At 50.7% G+C, this 19,798-nt stretch overlaps 1 protein-coding gene across 12 annotated transcripts in view; it reads left to right on the top strand.

Annotated features, from left to right (window-relative positions):
- SYCP1 (synaptonemal complex protein 1) overlaps nucleotides 1-19,798 on the top strand; it is a 6,803,167-nt gene that overhangs the window by 5,639,771 nt on the left and 1,143,598 nt on the right. For all 12 annotated transcript variants that reach the window (XM_078644363.1, XM_078644366.1, XM_078644361.1 and 9 more), the window contains one exon: nucleotides 18,871-18,963. In XM_078644363.1, the coding sequence (XP_078500489.1) occupies nucleotides 18,871-18,963 (93 nt within the window). The remainder of the gene's footprint in view (nucleotides 1-18,870; nucleotides 18,964-19,798) is intronic.

The following is a 19,798-nucleotide window of genomic DNA, read 5'->3' as shown; positions in this document are numbered from 1 at the left end:
TGGTGGATTCATGGGGTCCGGTTCTCCGTTTAACATCTTTTTGCAAAAGAATGCACAGTCAACCACCGTGTCCTCCTCCATCGGCTCGCGGCAGCAGGGATCACTGGGACGGCACTTAGTTGGACAGAATCCTTCCTCACCGGACGCTCGTTCCAGGTATGGGACGGCAACTACCACTCAGCCACCCTCCCCCTCACAAGCGGGGTCCCTCAGGGATCTTCCCTGAGCCCGACGCTTTTTAACGCATATATGGCTCCCCTGGAAGACGTGGTGACACCATTTAACATAAAAATGGTAAGCTACGCTGATGACACTCAACTGGTCGTCTCTCTATCCCAACTAGTCGACCACCCGGAGAAACTGGCGAACTGCCTTACCCAAATACACAGCTGGATGAGTGATTCATCACTAAAATTAAATGGGTCTAAGACCGAAGTGATGCTCCTGGGAAAACAATGGGCAACTATTCCCCCAACAGTCTGGCCTGACGTATTCGGAGAAATCCCCTCCCCGAAGCGTGAAATCAAAACCCTTGGAGTATGGCTCGAACCGGAGCTCACCATGAAGACGCAAGCGGCCAAAACTGCTGGCACCTGCTTTGGGCTCATGCGCACCACCCGTAAGATCCTCCCATTACTACCACCTGCCTCTAGGAAACTTCTTATCCAGGGGCTAGTATTGTCCCGTCTTGACTACAGCAATATGGTCTACCTGGGTGCTCCAGAGGCCACCCTGACCAGACTACAGCGGACACAGAACGCTGCAGCCCGTCTGCTCACGAACCTTCCTTCGAGAGTGTCAGCAAAACCAGCCCTCAAGGCCTTGCACTGGCTCCCTGTTCGCCAAAGGGTGGAATTCAAAGCCATGTGTACAACACACAAACTTATCAACGGATCTGGCCCTACTATCCTCAGCAGCCTGGTCACCCCCTACAAAGCATCCAGATCCCTCCGTTCAGACAGTGAGCACCTGGCCAACGTCCCCAAATTCAAAAGGACCCGCACCGGAGGCCGACGATTCTCGGTGCAAGCGGCCGTGAGATGGAATTCCCTCCCATGCGCCCTCAGACTGGAAGCCAGCTACCTGTTCTTTCGCAAAAAACTGAAAACGCACCTATTCCCGAAATAATCGTTCCTCCTTCCTCCCTCTCCTTACAGGATAAACAATCTCCTTACAGCACGGGGATGCCCTTGGGTCACCAGGCGCTATACAAATCGCTAAAATAAAATAAATAAAATAAATCTCACATCACCCTAAACTAACTCCGTTGGTACTATAGCAAAGTGCACCCTAACTTACACAGTCCATCCCTAACTAATCTGACTTCTCCTTTGATGCAGTCCCCCAACCGAGGGCGCAAATTGTACCTAGTGACTCCAGGCACAGAGAGATTCATGAAAAGGGGCTCCTGGATAGCCGTATTTCTGGAGGAACTACTGCATTCAGCAATTCATCATTGTCCTCATCCGTTTTGGTCCAGGTCAGCTTGGTGTCACTGAAGGGGACAAATCAAGGCCCTGTCTCACACTCAGAGTCCCCTACTCAATATTTCGGCCACTGGTCATAGGGCAGAGGCAGGGGGACCCTGAGACAATGAGTCGCATGGATCCAGTTCTTACGGCCAGCAACCTTGACTGCTGTGCGTGTCAAGAGGACCTGTTCCAGTCCCTTCCACCATGGCGCCAAACTCTTCTTCCACTGGAAGTTCTGCAGCAGCACAAAATCACCAGGCTCAATATCGTGTCCGGGCCCCTCTGGTGTAGCTGGAAAATAATCAACCAACAATGAATATTCAATATCAGCGAACCGCTGAGGACGCAGGATGCCCCAGACATTTGCCGGGCATCCAAACACGACCTCATACTGTGACAATCCTGTCCTAGAATGTTCTGTTGTTCTTGTTGAGAAAAGAGCTAATGGTAAAGCATCTGGCCACTGTAACCCTGAGATCTCTTGAATCTGTGCCAGTTTAAGCTTGAGAGTACCATTGTACTTCTCAACCAAACCTGCTGACTGTGTGTGATTGGCAGCATGAAACTTTTGTTTGAAATTCAAACCATCACAAATCAATTGAATCACTTTGGAATTAAATTGGCTTCCGTTATCACTCAAAATCAAATGGGGCAACCCGAATGAGGAAGAACTCCTCCAGGGGTACCTTTGCAGTCGTAATGGCTGTATTGTCATTGGTAGGATAAGCCTCAACCCATTTACTAAATGCACACCACCAAGACATACTCCAAATTATTGCACCTATCCAACTCAATATAATCCATTTGGAGGACCTCAAAAGGGAAAGTGGGTGGTGCAAAATTACCAGGTGGTGTAGGGGTACCTTTACCAGGTGTGTGCATCATGCACATCATGTAGTATTTCACTAAATGTGCATCAGTTTTAGCAATGTTGTCATTCTGCCATACAGGGTCCAAAAACTTGCAAATACCATAGCACTAATATGGGCTGGCCGGCACTATGGGCCATTGTGACTACGGGGCGAACATGTGTGTCTGACAACATCGATCTCTGCTTTCTTGACTAATCAATCCAACATCCCTCATAGTTAAATTTTTGCTGTATTTTCTTGCCACGCTGCTAATTCCTCTGCTGTGGCCTCGCTTTGTATCTCTTTCACATTCTCAAGTGTATCCTCAAACATGGTAACTTCAGGCACCCACCTAAAGGGACCTACTACAAACATTCTTTTCATTTTAGTCCGGGCTGTTTCCTTAGCTGTCAGATGTGCAAATGCATTACCCCTACCCACATCATCAGTAACTTTCCAATGGGCTCTACACTTTGTTATGGCCAATTGTTTAGGGAGTGTCAAAGCAGACAAAAGCCTCAATATAAGGTGTCCATGCTGGACAACCCTCTCTCGGCCCAGAGTTGCCCAAATTTGTGCGCGACTTCGAAGGCATACTGGCTGTCAGTATAAATATTGACAACCATTCCTTCACTTAATTCACAAGCTTGTATCAAGACCAAAAGCTCAGCAGCTTGGGCCGACTGGTAACCGACTCATGATGTCTCAACTACTGTATACAGCGTGGTAATAGCATACACAGCTATTGTAGTGCCATCTAAAAAAAGAGCCAAGTACCTGTTGTGGGCCAGATTAGGGACCATCAGTCAAGCCTACCCATCCTTTCGTCTCCTTTTCCATCCAGAAGATGCAATCATGTTTGTTGACTTCATCCCTTTCAGAAGGGAGGGGCAGTAATGTGGCTGGATTCGGAGAGGCATATCTTAATATGTTTCACAAACAGTGTTAATTCATAGCTAGTCAAACATGCACTGGTGAGGTGCTGTGTCTTTGTCTTATTCAAAAGGATATACACAGCATGAGGTAGCATGACTGTGAGATCGGCGTCGTGTACGAGTCCAGCCGATTGTCTTATGGAGGCGGCCACAGCTGGGACTACTCTTAGACAGCTCGGGGGGCTCTAGCGACAGGGTCAAAAACAGCAGAGAAAAAAGCACACAGCCATTGCTTATTTCCAAAGTTTTGTGTTAAAACAGAAAGCGCGAAACCAATCATCCCATGAACAAACAACACAAACGGTTTGTTATAATAAGGGGTGCCAAGTACTGGAGCTGAAAAAAGAGCAGTTTTCAAGTGCTCAAAAGACTGCTGACATTCAGGCGTCCAAGGAAGGGCCTCCTGCACATCTTTAGTGGTTAGTGCACGCATGGGTTTGATTAATAAGGAGTAGTTAGGTATCCACTGCCTGCAGTAGGTAGTAATACCTATAAAAGCGTGCACATCTTACTGAGTCTGTGGGATGGGCATTTTAACAATGATACTGATGTGTCAGGGGTCAATCTCCTACCCTCCTTCGACAGTAGGTGACCTCCAATCGACAATACTGAAATTTATAAAGAGACACCTTATGTCCATGTTGGGCCAAATGCAATAACAATTTAACTGTACTATCTATACAACCCTGCTCAGTATCAGAAGTGATAAGGAAGTCGTCAACATACCGCACTAATACATTACCTGTGGGAAGCGAAAGGGAATCCAATTGAGCTTTCAGCGCCTGACTATAGACTCTCTGTATAGCCATGAGGAGCTCAACAGAACCTAAAGCTCCTCCCAGCTAATTTGACCCCAAACTGATCTCTGCTATCTGGATGAATAGGAATACTGAAGAATACATTTTTCAAATCTATGACGGAAAAGAATTTAGCAGAAGAAGGACTCATTGTCAAAAGGGTAGTAAAGTCAAGGACCACTGGAAACTACGGAACCAGTACTTTATTAAGTTTGTGAAAATCAATCACAAAATGATAAACATCTTCATGTTCATCAAGGGAACCTGAGGGCGTCTGTTTAAGAATTGGAAGAATAGGCAATTACAAATGTTAGCAGTCGTCTCTTCGATTACTCCTTTCTTACTCAAGTCCTGAATAATTTGAATCTGATAGAGACATCTAGCCGCAGATTCCTTAACTTAGAATATCCCCAGGCGTCAGACTGGATCCGGAAAACGTTTTCCCCACCGGCAATAGCTGCACGCCGGGGCAGAGTTGCCTGGCTCCGTCCTGACATTCACGGAAGTGACGTCAATGGAGCCATATAAGTCCCCTTGGCGTGCTGACAGTTTTCTTTTTTTCCGCGTCTGAATGCAGATCAGGAGAAGCGGTTACCTCTGGCCTGTTTTTGTTTTCAGGGCTTCTCGATGCATTTTGGCATCCAGGAACAGTGTGCGATGGCTTTGGGCTTCAAGGCTTGTGCAACCTGTATGTGGCAGATGTCGGCGCTTGGAAGGGCCTCATGACTCAGAGGAGTGAGACGCCTGCCGGCAGCTGAAGCCAAAGTCCCTGCGCGAACGTCATATGAAGTTGTTGCCGGCCTGATGTCCCGTTCGGAGTCCTCGCACCGCAGGTATCCTTCTCATGCTGGGACATCGGGTCAGGACAGGTCACTTAGTCGATCCCGTGGACGTCATTCACCAGGCGCAGGTAACCACAGGAAGAAGTCATATAAACGTGATCTTGTCCACTGCACTCGGTCTCTACCGGGCACGGGCCTTAAGGAGTCGACCCCCCCTTACCCCTATTTCCTGGGGCTGGGGCAACTAGGACCCAGATGGAGGCCTATTCTCAGGCCTTACTGGCCAACTTTGAGTCACCCTCTCTCCCTGGTACGCCTTTGGGCTCCACAGAGGGGGTAGGGACTCAGATCGGTCAAGTACCCTGACTCCGGCTCTGGAGTCACTGCAACGTCGGGACACGGCTCAGAGGGGCGTCCTATTGGCACGTCCAAGCCTGCTATACCGTCTCTGCACAGCCCTGTGAGGCTCCCTGTGCCGATGCCAGCTGAGGCTGCAGTGTAATTCTCAAATCCGAGTCGACTCCGGTCGCCGCCGGTGTCATCCCTGGTTGTTCCTCGGTTGGTGGAGGATGAGGAGGCCGAAAATGAGGAGGCCCCTGTGGGTTCACCACTCCCAGGGTAGTTTCGCTGTCCCTCAGGGTGAGAACCCGTGCCTTGGCACTGCCTTGGTTGTCCTCAGACTATGGAATACCCACGGTTTGGTGGACGGATTAGTCTCCTGCCGTCCCCAATGGATGACATATTGTCCCCACCCAGGATGGCTAGGGTTTCTAGTACAGTGTTTTGCGAGGGCTGTTCACAAGGCTACGGATATTTTACAAATGCAGTCACCCTGAGTCTCTCTGCCCTCTGATCCCTTGTTGGATCTACTCCACCAGGGTGCCATGGAAGTGGAGCCTTTGTTGCCTTTTGGCAAGTTGTTATACAATACTCTTCTTGGGATTTAGGCGAGACCCTCTTCAGTGGACCGGGTGGATCGTGCTATTGCACATCGCCATCGCCCGGCTCAGGGATGACCCTGTCTGTTTGTCCCTCCATCCTCAGGCTCAAGGGCTGGTAGTCCAGATGACCTCAGTTTTGCTGCCTCTGCCCCATCTCCGTTACTCCCTCCCACTTGAGAGTCTCGATGGTTGAAGTTGTGTGGCCACCATATTTTTGCAGCCACAAATGCAGGCCTCAGATCCACTGCTTGTGTGGTGTTGATGCTCCAAATCCTTGGGCTTTTGCATAGGTGTTGTGTGATTTTCACGGTACACTCTGTCTCCTTGTGTGTACCCTATCATACACATACCTGTATCTCCTGGTAGTCATGACGCTCAATATCTCTGCATGGTGACATCTGTCCCTTCACATTTCACTTTTTGGCATCCACTGTGGTGTATGTTCAGTGGGTATGCTCTGACAACTTAATACAAACTTGCCCCTATTTCTGGAACTCTGTCTCTGGTGAATTCATGGGGTCCGGTTCTCCGTTTAACATCTTTTTGCAAAAGTTTGTAAATTTTCTTCCATTTTGCAGTGCCCTTTCTGGTTCTGTGTCTCCTTTTGTCCCTGTCTGGACGAGGGAGGTCTCGTATCGTCCTCTAACGGATTGTGGTACCTTTCCCTCCCCTAGTTCATGCTCCCTTACAGGGCTTCTTAGTTCTGGTGTCAGTTGCAATGAAACTGCCGTTCCCACCATGATTAGTCAATGTTATCGACGGATAAGTTCTCTTGGTCTCAGACCCTAATCCAATGGGGTATAACTTTGGTATCTATTCTAAGTTAAGGAATATGCGGCTGGATGTCTCTTTCAGATGAACGAGTTACTTACCTTTGGTAACAATGTATCTGGTAGAGACACAGTCTAGCCGCAGATTCCTTAGTGCCCTCCCATCCTCCCCATTCTGCTAGGACCTTTCCAGGTGACGTTCCACCACCTTGCCTTCTTACAGGTTGCCTTGGTCTTCCTGAGGGGTGCTCTAGTTCACCTACTTCAGGGGCAGGTTGTGTCATTCTGTTTTAGGGACATTGGCACGCCACCCATTCTAATTTTTGGGTCGCTAGGTTCTGTTCTTTTCAATGCTTCTCCACCTTGTATCTGAAAGAGACACGTTAGTGATAGATACCTTACCTTAGAATATCCCCAGGCGTCAGACTGTATCCGGAAATTTTTGCGTAGCAATACCCCTGCGCGTCGGTAGGCGTCGTCTGCGGCTCCGCATCCGTTGTCGGCGTCGTTAGCGCCGGAATGACGTCGTCGGAGTACTTAGACGCCGCCCATGCGCGCTGACGTCAGTTCTTTTTTCCGCGCCAGCTAGCGCAGATCCGGAGAAGCTCTACTCCTAGTAATTTTTTGACTAAAACTTTTGATCTTTTTGATCATTTTTCTACTCGAGTCTTCGACTCCAACGGTGCCGGTAGGGATGCCCGGGTTCAAGCCCTGTTCGAAGTGCGACCGACTGATGTCGGTCACGGACCCCCATCGCCGGTGCCTGAAGTGCTTAGGCCTCGACCACGACGACCGCACCTGCTCCGACTGCCGGGCCCTGACGTCGAAGGCTAGGCGGGAGCGGTCCCGCAAGCAGCTTGAGCTCCGGCAGTCGGCACCGCACGGCTCCAGGTCCCGGTCCCACGGGCGGTCGAGGGACCGGTCGCGGGGTCGGAGTCATCGCAGCTCCGGGAGTGGACATCGGTCGTCGGGATCCAAGTCCTCAGGTAAGAGGCATGAGAGGTCGGAGCGGCATCATCGCTCCTCCGACCCACCCCGACGCTCGCACGATGCGGCCAGGGGTTCGGGCGACACCGCCCACGCGGCTCCAAGTGAGTCGCAAGCGTCGCCGCCTGCCCCACACCTTCGGGTCCCTGGGCACGGCGCGACGCCGGAGGAGGTCGAGCGGTACCTCATGGCCATGAAGTCCCTCCCTCCTCAGCCAGGCCCCGCGGCGCCTTCGGGCCCAGCGGTCCCGGCTGGAGGCCCTAGCGGGTCGGGCAGCTTCGGCCCCGACGCCGCCGGGTGCTTCGGCCCCGGCGCCGCTGGCGACTTTGGTCCCGGCACCGCAGGACCTCACCGGACCCGCTTCCGGATCCGGGTCGTCGACGGTCGACCTCACGACCTCACCGGTGCCGGCCCCGAGGGTGTCATCCCCGGCGCCCGTTGCGGGCGCCGTCCCCAATCTTCCCTTCGGTCCGACTCTGGCACCGGAATGGCGCCGTTGGGCGCCGCTTCCGACAGCCTTTGGAGATTTTTATTTCCATGAGGAGGCCCAGTCTGTTGACCCTGAGTTACAGGAGACTGGTGACGGAGGTGATTGGGAGGGGTCTGAGGACCCTCTGGCACAGCACAGGAGTGCCAGTCTCAAGAGGACTGGACATATGAGCTTGGGGAGGCCAGTGGTATTGACACCTCGCCAGACACTGGATTTGTCTCCCCTCCCACCGTGGCTACGGAGGAGGGGGCTGCTTATAGTGTAGTGTTAACGAGGGCAGCCAAGGCCTTGGGCCTTGAGCTCCCCGTTGCGGCCGTGAGGACTAACCTCCTCACTGAGGTTCTTAAACCGCAGGCAAGCTCCAGTGAGCCTCTGCTACCGTTTAATGAAGCCTTATGTGACGTTCTTGTGGGCGCTTGGTCCAAGCCCGCCACGGGTCCGCCTGTGGATAGGAACGTGGCCAGACGCTACCGCCCGGCTCCGGGCGTCCCTTGCTTTTTGTCCACCCATCCCACCCCGAGAGCCTGGTTATCCAGGCCTACACTTCCCAGACCGCATTCCAGACGGCCCCGCCCGATCGGGAATCCAAGAGATACGAACAGTTCGGGAAGAAAGTGTTCTCGTCCCTGAGTTTGGGACTGCGGTCTGTCAATACCGCGTGTCTCTTGGGCCGCTACACCCACACCCTGTGGGACACTGTCGCGGACGTGCTGCCACAATGCCCGAAGGAGGTCCGGGCTAAACTCGCCCAAGCCCTTGTGGAGGGTCGAGATGTGGCACGATACTCTATCCGGTGTGGACTGGATACCACGGACTCACTGGGCAGGGCGATGGGAACGACGGTGGCGGTTCGCCGCCACGCCTGGTTGAGGTCCGCCAATTTCTCGGCCGATGTCCAGGCCACCCTCCTGGATATGCCGTTTGATGGCCGTCGCCTTTTTGGCGACAAGGCAGACCATGCGCTGGAGCGCTTTAAGGACTCCAGGGCTACGGCCAAGTCCTTAGGCCTCTCGGCCACGCGCCAGCAATCGGGTGCCTTTCGCTCCTTTTGTGGCCACGGAAGGGGCGTCCCCACACGTGCTGCCAGCCATGCACCGCAGAATACCCAGCAGTGCGGTGGCGGCCGTGGAAACCGCCGTGGCAACGGCGGTCAGGGTCAGCGGCGAGGCCAGTCCACACCTCCCTCCGCAGCACCTGCCTCCAAGCCTTCCTAGTCCGAGCTTTCAGGCCCATGTGACACCTGTGGGAGGCAGGGATCGCCATCACCACTTCCACTGGCGCACTGTCACATCGGACAGGTGGGTGCTGCAAATTGTCCGAAGGGGCTACTCCCTCCCCTTTGAGGCGACCCCTCCAGCCACGCCACCGCAATTCCACCGCGTGTCGGGGATCACTTGCAACTTCTGCAAGAGGAAGTCACGGCCCTCTTGGCCAAGGGGGCCATCGAGCGCGTTCCTGGGCCAGAAGTAGGGTGTGGATGTTACTCCCACTACTTTCTGGTGCCCAAGAAGGGCAAGGGGGGCCTGCGCCCGATCTTGGACCTATGGAACGTCAATGGCTTCCTCCGTCAAGAGAAGTTCAAGATGCTGACTTTGGCTCAGGTCTTAGCTGCCCTGGACCCCGGAGACTGGATGGTAGCGTTGGACTTGCAGGACGCTTATTTTCACATCCTCGTCCTGCCGGCCCACCGGCGTTACCTGCGGTTCACAGTAGGCCACGAGCACTTTCAGTTTACCGTGCTCCCCTTTGGCCTTACCAGCGCCCCACGGGTGTTCACGAAGGTGATGCCGGTGGTCGCAGCTCATCTGCGCAGGTTAGGGGTGTCAGTCTTCCCCTACCTCGACGACTGGTTGTTAAAGGCGGGCTCGCCCCAGACAGTCGTCAGCCACCTCCAGACTACGGCCGACCTCCTGCATTTGCTGGGGTTCTCCATCAATGTGCCGAAGTCGCACCTGTGTCCCTCTCAGAAGCTCCTCTTCATCGGAGCGGTTCTAGACTCGGCGCAGTTTCGGGTTTACCCTCCCGAACAGCGGGTTCGGGATATTCAGGCTCTGATTCCCATCTTTCGGCCTTTATCCCAAGTGTCGGTCAGGTTGACGCTGCGGCTTCTGGGGCTGATGGCCTCCTGCATCCTACTGGTGCGTCACGCCCGGTGGCGGATGCGGGCTCTGCAGTGGGACCTGAAGTTTCAGTGGGCACAGCATCAGGGCAACCTGTCCGATCACGTCTTGATCTCGGAGGGCACTGCAAGACAGTTGCAGTGGTGGCTCACGGACTGCGATTGGGTCAGTGGCAGATCCCTCTCCCTACCCCACCCGGAGTACGTAGTTGTGACGGACGCGTCCCTCCAGGGCTGGGGTGGCCACATGGGAGAGGCGGAGATCAGAGGACTCTGGTCTCCGGCGGAGGCCCGGCTCCACAACAACCTGTTGGAGTTACGGGCGATTCGTCTAGCGCTGAAGGCATCCCTCCCCTCTGTCCAGGGGAGTGTAGTGCAGGTGTTCACGGACAACACCACCACCATGTGGTACTGCAACAAACAGGGCGGGGTGGGGTCGTGGACCCTATGCCAGGAGGCTCTGCGCCTCTGGCAGTGGCTGGAAAGTCAGGGTGTGTCCCTGGTAGTTCAACACCTGGCAGGTTCTCTGAATGCCAGGGCGGACCAACTCAGCCGTCAGTGCATGATGGATCACGAATGCCTTGCGCCACTCGGACGTGGCGCAAGGCCTCTTTCAGCAATGGGGAGAGCCTTGGTTAGATCTATTCGCCACCAAAGAGAACGCGCAATGTCATCAGTTCTGCGTGTTGGAATTTCCAAGGCGGCACTCGCTCGGAGACACTTTTCGTCGCAAGTGGAGTTGCGGTCTGTTGTACGCCTTCCCGCCTATACCACTTCTGCCCCGAGTGCTGAAGAAGATCAGGCGCGACCGGGCCCAAGTCATCCATGTGGCTCCGACTGGGCACGAAGATTCTGGTATCCCGAGCTACTCAGCATGTCAGTCGATCCCCCGATTCGCCTGCCCCTTCGGGAGGACCTTCTGTCGCAGCAGCAGGGGACGGTCCTCCACCCGAACCTGTCCAGTCTCCACCTACAAGCTTGGAGATTGAGTGGCGACAGTTGAGGCCATTTGACTTGCCTCCCGAAGTCTGTAATGTCATTCTGGCAGCCAGGCGTCCCTCCACGAAGTCGGTATACACCTGCAGGTGGAACAGATTTGTGGCATGGTGCACAGCAAAGGCTGTGGATCCACTCTCTGCCCCCCTTTCTGAGGTTCTCCTCTTCCTTCTTTCTCTTGCCCAGCAGGGCTCTGCTCTGGGCACTGTCAAGGGCTACCTTTCTGCCCTTTCTTCCTTCTTAAGGCTACCTGATCAGCCTTCTTTGTTCAAGTCCCCTATTGTAAATCGATTTCTTAAGGGCATCACGCACATGTTCCCTCCTGTTCCCTTCGTGATGCCCCAGTGGGACTTGAACCTTGTTCTTACCTTCCTGATGTGCGCTCCCCTTGAGCCACTTCACAACTGTCCTCTTCGTCTTCTCACTCTAAAGACTGCTTTCCTGGTTGCCATCACCTCTGCCAGGAGAGTGAGTGAGCTCCAGGCCCTTTCTTGTACTCCACCTTTCCTTTCTGTCCATCCGGACAAGGTTGTGTTATGTACGAAGCCATCTTTCCTGCCCAAGGTTGTCTCAGCCTTCCACATTGGGCAGTCCATCACCTTGCCGACCTTCTTTCCGCCTCCGCATCCCTCTAAAGAGGAAGAGCGGCTTCACCGTCTGGACCCAAAACGTGAGCTCTCATTCTATTTGGATCGCACACTCCAGTTCCGGGTGGATGACCAACTCTTTGTTGGCTACGTGGGTGCTAAGAAGGGGAAGGCGGTACACAAGCGGACCGTCTCCCAGTGGATCATCTTGTGTATCCAGGCATGTTACACCATGGCTAAGAAGGAGCTCCCTGTTGGATTGAGGGCTCACTCCACTCGGGCCACGGCAACTACAACCTGGGCCGAGGTGCGCCCTTACAGGACATTTGCCAGGCAGCTACGTGGGCCTCGCTGCACACGTTCGCACGACACTACTGCCTGGACAGCCAAGTCCGGAGGGATGGCTTCTTTGGCCGTTCCGTCCTCCAGGACTTTCTGGTGTGATTATTGGTTCGCAGACCCACCACCGGGGTTGGTATTGCTGGGGTATCTATTCTAAGGTAAGGAATCTATCACTAACGTGTCTCTTTCAGATGCACAAGTTACTACTTGTGTAACGATATATCTGTAAGAGACATTAGTTAGTGATAGATTCCTTACCGGCCCACCCATCCTCCCCATTCTGCGAACCGATATCTAGGGTTAAGGTCATCCCCTTTCAGGGCCCTAGTTTCTTGGCACCAGTGTTTGTTCTATCATGGCTCTGCGTATCTGGCGCGGAAAAGCTGTGTATCAGAACTGACGTCAGCGGCGTCTAAGTACTCCGACGACGTCATTCCGGCGCTAACGACGCCGACGACGGACGCGGCGCTGCAGACGACGCCTACCGACGCGCAGGGGCATTGCTACGCAAACCTTTCCGGATCCAGTCTGACGCCTGGGGATATTCTAAGGTAAGGAATCTATCACTAACTAATGTCTCTTACAGATATATCGTTACACAAGTAGTAACTTGTGCTTCTTCCAGCGTGGAGATACTCATGTTTTCCTACCCTCCCTCCGCCCTTGCCTGTTTCTCCCTATTTCTTTAGGGTCTCCTTGTATATGCTGCAGTTGATTGGGTTGAGATTCTATTTGACTATGGTTCATTTCATAGGTCATTGTGGGCGGTGTGGAGACCATTCTATGTGGATGTTCACGTCTGGTCACTTACCATGAGTCATGTTATTCCAGTCCTTTGGTCCTTTTCAGTTCCATCCTGTGGTTACAGACTGTTTTTCACACAGTTCCATCCTGTGGTTGCGAACTGCCTTTTGTTTGTCATGTCATTCATTTCCACTGCAGTTGCCTCTTAGGGGGGGCATGGCTCTTCGCTTTGGAGGGACATTTCCTGGTGCGGGTGCTCTCTTCGTCCCTTTAGTCCATTCAAGTGTTGAGTACTTTTTCAACATGGTGTTGTTTCTCATTATATGATTTCTTATCATTGTTGTTTCAACGGTTTTTGCTCCTTTTTTGGCACACTGTTCCTATGCTCTCACAGTTATTGTAGTGGCTCCGTGTTGTAGCGCGAAAGGATTCACAATAGAAAACTGACGTCAGCACGCAGAGTGGGACTTATATGGCTCCATTTACATCACTTCCATGGACGATGTCAAGACGGACCCGGGCGATGCTGCCCCCCGGCGTGCAGCGGTACTGCTGGCAAAAAAGATTTCCGGATCCAATCTGACGCCTGGGGATATTCTAAGTTAAGGAATCTGCGGCTAGACTGTGTCTCAACTAGATACATTGTTTTCCGAAAGTAAGTAACTCGTTCAATAAGGCTCGCTCTCCTGCATGTGGTATTTTATACTGAGGAATACGAGGAAAAATAGCACCATCCATAACTTGTATGGGAACTGGTGGTTTCGGCAGCAGTCCCACGTCTATATCACCTGTTGCCCACAAAGAGGGTTGTACGTCAGCAAATTCAACAGGAAGAGAAGGATCTTTAGACAAACACTGTTTAGTTTTGAAATGGGGCTTACAACCGGTACACCAGAAAAACCTACTGAAACGTGATTATGGCCAGACAGAGCCGCCCGAGGACCACATTTCGAGAAAAAGAACTCTTTGTTACACCTGCGTCCACCAAAAATTCCTTAGTCGAACGTTCAGGTATCTGAACTGATCCCCCACTCTGTCCCTGGCTGTCCTAGCTGTAAGACATTCCTGTCACTTCCTCCATATCGTAATCATCATGATAATACTTACCTCACGAGGGTCATCAAAGTAATTATTATCAGAACGATCCTGTGAGGCTGCTGCGTTCTGAGCCCTGTCAGTCCCACCAGCTCCATGACCCCGTCCACAAGAACCACGTCCTTTATGGACCGCCACCTTCTGCAAAAGCACAGGACATTCACCACTCCAATGTCCCTAATCCTTACAGTACGCACACTGATTCGGCCCCAAAGGCGTAGTTTTCGGCTTCCTACTAGTGCTTGGAAGCTGTCAGGCAGGACCACCACGTTCTCTGCCCTTCCCTCTGAACGCCTGCTGTAACAACACCTTTGTCTTCAAATCATTACGCTTTTTCTCTGTCCTCTCCTTTTTCTCGTTATCCCTATGCTCATAATACTGTGCCATATTCAATATAACAGAAGGGGAAGAGCTGGACCAAGTACTTTCATAACCCTGAAATAGAGTTGCAATCTCAGGAAGCAAATAAGAAATAAATCTATTAACATACAACTGAACACCTCACTCAATAGCCAAATCCTGCCCACTGTAATCGAAAAACATGTCTTCAAACCGGGTGAAAATATCTGACACCCTCTCATCTTTCTTTTGTCAACAAGCCGACAATTTGTCCCAATCTACTTTTCTCTGTGGAATAAGAAAATGCATATATGTAATAATACGACTAGGCAAAGCAAGTATGTCAGCTCGGGGTTTATCACCTGGCTTCCTTTCCTGATCCCATCCTTTCATCACATCCCATGTACCTCAGAACTCCGCAACATGATCTTGAGTATGCACCTGCCTTCAAATAACAACCGGAACCAACAGACCAAAAAAATCTCAATATCAGCAAGAGTCATTACAGTAGAAGAGGCAGCTTCTGTCAATTCTTTATAATAAGCGGTAGGATGTTTAGTAGGGTCAGGCAAATGACTCTTAAGAGACCAAACTTTGCTTCTTTTCCAAGGAATATAAACCCATTGTTCCTCAAAAGGGCCACCTCCCTCACTATAGTAACAAGATCAGCCATCCGCTAATTCCGGTATTTCTGGATGATATATAGGATGAACCTCCCGCATTGGAAACTGAGACACGGACCTGGGACTTTTCTCATGTAGTCGTCCCCTATATGCTATTATTGTCGAAACATTAGAATAAACCTGTCCTTGCCTCAATTCACTAATTTACACCCCATCTCTTATGTCAACTAAAATTTGAGGTGCCTCCGCATCTAAACACTGTTGCCAAAGACCAATTAGTGTTGCGTATATGTGTTTAAGGTATGCTGCTGCATAAAAGACTCAAAATCTCTCATAGTCACCCAGACATCCTCTACACTATAAATAGGATTATGGGCCCACTGTGCAGCCTGGTTAGCTGTTACCTGTTTCTCATCATCTCCCACATCGGATCGCACTAACGGTCCCATGCGCTCCTTAAAGTTTGTCCAGTCCCTATCCTCAAATCCACATACCAGAGTCCCGCTAATTATTAATGTCGCGGAATGAAAAACCATAGTAGGAGAAGTAACAGAAGTTACAGGCACTAATGTCACTGATGGTTGTGTCGCAGGAGAAAAAGCTGGCGAAAGGAATGCCAAGACAATAGGTGTGGCAGGGGTACTAACAGTAACAGTCACCACAGACGGCAAAGATACAAAAGAAAGATGGGAGGAGGAGGAGCCAAAGCCTCAGCCATTGAAACAACAGCAGTAGATACAGGGACAGAGACAGTGGACACAACTGTAACGGGTGGCTGTGAGGGCTCCAGAACAGTGGGATATATTCTTTGTGGGGCATATGGAGGCGGGGGTCGGATATCTAACAATTCTTCCACAAAAGTATCATCTTCTTCTTGAACCGAATATGATTTATCAATTTGTAATCGGAACCTTCTAGCAATCTTTTACTGCTTTTCCCCTGTTGTATGCTTCCGCTTTCTGAGTCAGTGTCTGCATCCTCCCCTTCCGGACCTCTTTTTCTGCCTTCAGTCGCTTCTGTCTAGCTGCTTTCTTTCATGTTCTGAGGGAATCAAACTTAGACTGCTTACTTCGTCTCTTGAACAACTGTTCTTGTAAATACTCCACTTTTGTTCATCAAAAGTACCCGTCAACGGCCACTGCAACTCAGCGTTGTCCCTTGTATATTTGTGCCATAACGTACTAAACATAATAGGGCCAAGACACTGCTTCACTTACATGTCAAAATTCGGAGTGCCTTCTGGAGGCGCCAGCTGACTTTCCTTCAATTGAGCTGCAGCAAAACAACAACGACAGCACAAAGAAAACAATTTACTAGCACTAGGCATTTTCAAAAGAAAACAAGTTCACTATTTTAAGCCTAGCAAAACAATTGCAATTGCTTTTTTCGAAAAGAGAGTTCTAAGATTGTACCAAATACAAACCAAAATGATACCATATCCACAAAGAACCAAAACAGACTCACCTGGTATACGCAGGTACAACAAATTAATTCACCACTGCCGAATCTTCGGACCAAACAGTCAGGACCAAAAGTTTCGCCGTTCAGGACTCCAGTCGGGATTACTGTTGGGCAAGGCACCGTCTGGCAGAACAGAAGAGGCAGCTCCGAATACCAGGAACTCTTTGTGCAGGGATCCTGAATCCGTCTGTCTGACCCGACGATGGCCTCGACCTCCCCTCATCCACGGAAGGGGATAGGGCACTCACCCAAAGGAGTTCCTGTTCAGGCGCCAACTGAAGGAAATGACCAGTATAGGGTCACCCAGGTAACTCACGACCACCTCTCAGCCTTCCATACTAAATGAAGAATTGGTCAGACAGCAAACCAATATCTGTTTATTTTAGATACAAGTCACAGAGGCCATCGCTGCCCAATCTTCCTTGCCCTGCAGCAGCTCTCACATCTGCAGTGAGTGCCAGAGGAGTGGGTGCTCGCAGCACAACCCTACAGTTGGAAAGTGGCTCTAGCACTGACCCAGACGGTGCTTTATGGGCCACACACAGCAGAGTTACACAGAAGGGCTGCTACTCTGCCGCTACCTTAGTCAAGCCCGTTTTCACTTTTTAGAGCACCTTGTTGCACTGCCTGCTGTGGCAGTCTGTGAACTTGGTGCTGGGTCCCTTAGAGTGGCACAAGAAATGCTGCCGCTCTTTAGGACCCTCTTTAGTACCTATGCCCTAGGTACAAGAGGTACCACTTACTAGGGCCTTACAGAGGTGCTAAAGGCCTGGTCACTGGGGGAAAGAACACTGGCACTGCAGACCTGGTTAGCAGCAAGAACCAAGTGCACTTCACTCCAAGTTTCATCAAATACCAGCCAAAAAGGGGGGGGACTCCTGCAACAAAATCCCAGTTTCCTACAGTATGTGATAGGGAGAGTTAGTTTGTCTCCATATTACTTTTGGTACTGCACAACTTTATCAATGTCTTGCCATCAACTCACCTCGAAGGTGGAAAAAAATGAATGGAGAATGATGTTGCTACTCCGGTGGGGTTCTAAATGGCTTTCGTGGTATCATCTAATGCCTCGTCAGGTGTCGATACAAAGCCAGCTCCTGTCAGGTGTCGATACAAAGCCAGCTTCCCCTACCAGTGATGTGAGAACTTCAAAGTTTTTGGGTCTGGTCTGGCATGTGGGCCTATTCGAGAGATGAGGAATCTACAGGTAGCTAGAGTATCCACCAGTAAGATTGTTATCACAGGTATGTAACTTTTTCTTTCAGTGTATTGTCCCGTGATATTGCGATAGTCTGTCCTGTCGATATTCGGGATTTGACTAACCTGGGGGCATATTATCAAGGGGGTTTATCTCCGCTTTTTTGGCTTTAAAAGCCAAGAAAGCGGAGATAAAATTATCTCCCTATTACCAAGCTGTCGCTAACACCAGTTAGCGACAGCTAATAGGAGATAGCGACCATCTTGGGCCCCGCTTTGCATGTCAGTGATATTTATCACTAATGACATGCAAAGTGGGCGTGCCAAGATGTTAGCGACTGGAAACAGTCGCTAACATCGCTATCTCCTATTACCAACTTTTGGAGATATTCGCGCTAAGCGCGAATATCTCCAAAAGCTAACACCTGCCCTGAGCAGTTCTTAGCCATGTTAACCAATGGGAGGTGGATAACATGGCTAAGAGCATTTTCTCGATAATGCATGAATATCGCTGACTTTTCAGCGATATTCATGCATTGCGGCCGTTTTTTATCGCATTTGCGATAAACCTTGCTAATAGCAAGGTTTATCTGCGAAAAAAATCGCCGATTTGCGGCGATAATGTTTGTCTCTAAACAAGTTAGAGACAAAAATTATCTCTATTGGTTGGTAATATGCCCCCTAGCTTTTCTGTGATGCATTCTGTTCCACCCACTGCTCTGTTACACCCCTTGTTGCCCTGACCTTCAAGCAGAGCATTCTTTTTTGACTGTAAAGAATCTCCTATGGTGCTTCAACCAAGCTTTCTCCCCAGCCACAGTCCGGGCAGGTAACAGCGGTGGGGCTGTGTAAGGGGGTATTTCGAGGGACGATGCTGAGGGAAAATTAAATGAATAATTTCCCCTCTGCAACGGCCCTCGAAATCGCCCCTTACACCGCCCCACCGCTGTTATTTGCACGGACTGCGGCTGTTTCTCCCTCAAATACCGACTCTCTCCTGGACTACTGGCTGTAAAATATCCATTTTATACAGCTCTCCATTGATTTGCATCTATATTTGCACTGTAGATGCTCAGGCATACATACATACTTGCTGTGATGCCACTTGGTCCTGTGAGGGGGTGTTAAACTATTGTGGATCCAGCCTGATGTCCTGATATCTTGGTAAAATCTACAGGCCTAAGTGATCTGACTGGTGAATAAACAGTCATTGAGAAACAAATATTTTACCAAAGTATCTTCTCCAGGTGCTGTAAATGCTGTATATGCATGTTTTTCTAGTTGAATCATGTATTGTTAATTTAAGAAGACAATGTATTTATAACTTGAATTTGTTTTTCAGCACCAGTATGATAAGATGGTGGAAGAAAAACATATTGAATTAGGAATGTACAAGACAAAAGAACAGGAGACCCTTTCTGCAAAAGTATCCTTGGTAAGACTGCAATGAAGTGAAAAACAATCTTGAATATTGGAATATGTCCGTGAACGCCCTATATGAGTTTGTCTTTAAAAAGTATGGATACGACTAATCTATCATCTAGATATGCAAATAACATTTAACATGTATCTACCTTTCGGGATGTTCAATAACTAATGTAGCTACTCTAACTTTGGCCTCTTTATTTGTGTAGGTGCTTAATATGCTGAGATGCCATCTCCACAGACATAACCTGCGCCGTATTTCCCTGCACCTCGGTATTTCTCCTGAGGCGGAAGCCGGGAGACACGAGCTTGCTCGGGATAAAATTTTAATTATTGAATTTTGTATACCCACCGTACTATTGCCTCAATTGCCGCCGAATTCCGCCACTTTTGCATTTACTCAGCCGATCAGGAGCTGAGCTGCAGTTGGGGATTAGGAGGCTGCCTGTAACTTCAGCGGCCATCTTGGGGGAGGCAGGCTCGCAGGTCGGCGGTCCAGGCTTTGCTAGATCGCGCTGTGACGCTATAAATCTAGGCGGTCATGGCCCTGCGCAGCGGACGCAAACAGCGGATGCGCCTTCCACGCGCCGAAGGAGCGCCAAAGGAAAGACCATCTACGCCCGTCAGCGTCCCGGAGGCGGTCGGGGGCGGTCGGCGGGTGTTTCATCTGGTCACTCCCCAGGTAAGGTGCTTAAATACACTTCAGCACAGCTCATGGCATTAAGGGAAAGCATTGGAAGCTGTCATACAATTTTTCCCAACAGTTCTAAGGGCAATATGTGCGGCCCCAGGTGTGGATGGACATGGGCCAACGGCTCCATGTCAAAGCCTTCTCTTGTGTGGGT

The sequence above is a fragment of the Lissotriton helveticus genome, chromosome 5_1, assembly GCF_964261635.1.
Source record: "Lissotriton helveticus chromosome 5_1, aLisHel1.1, whole genome shotgun sequence".
Taxonomy (NCBI): Eukaryota; Metazoa; Chordata; class Amphibia; order Caudata; family Salamandridae; genus Lissotriton; species Lissotriton helveticus.
The sequence above is the reverse complement of the archived record's forward strand: the minus strand, read 5'-3'. Positions and strand labels throughout refer to the sequence as shown.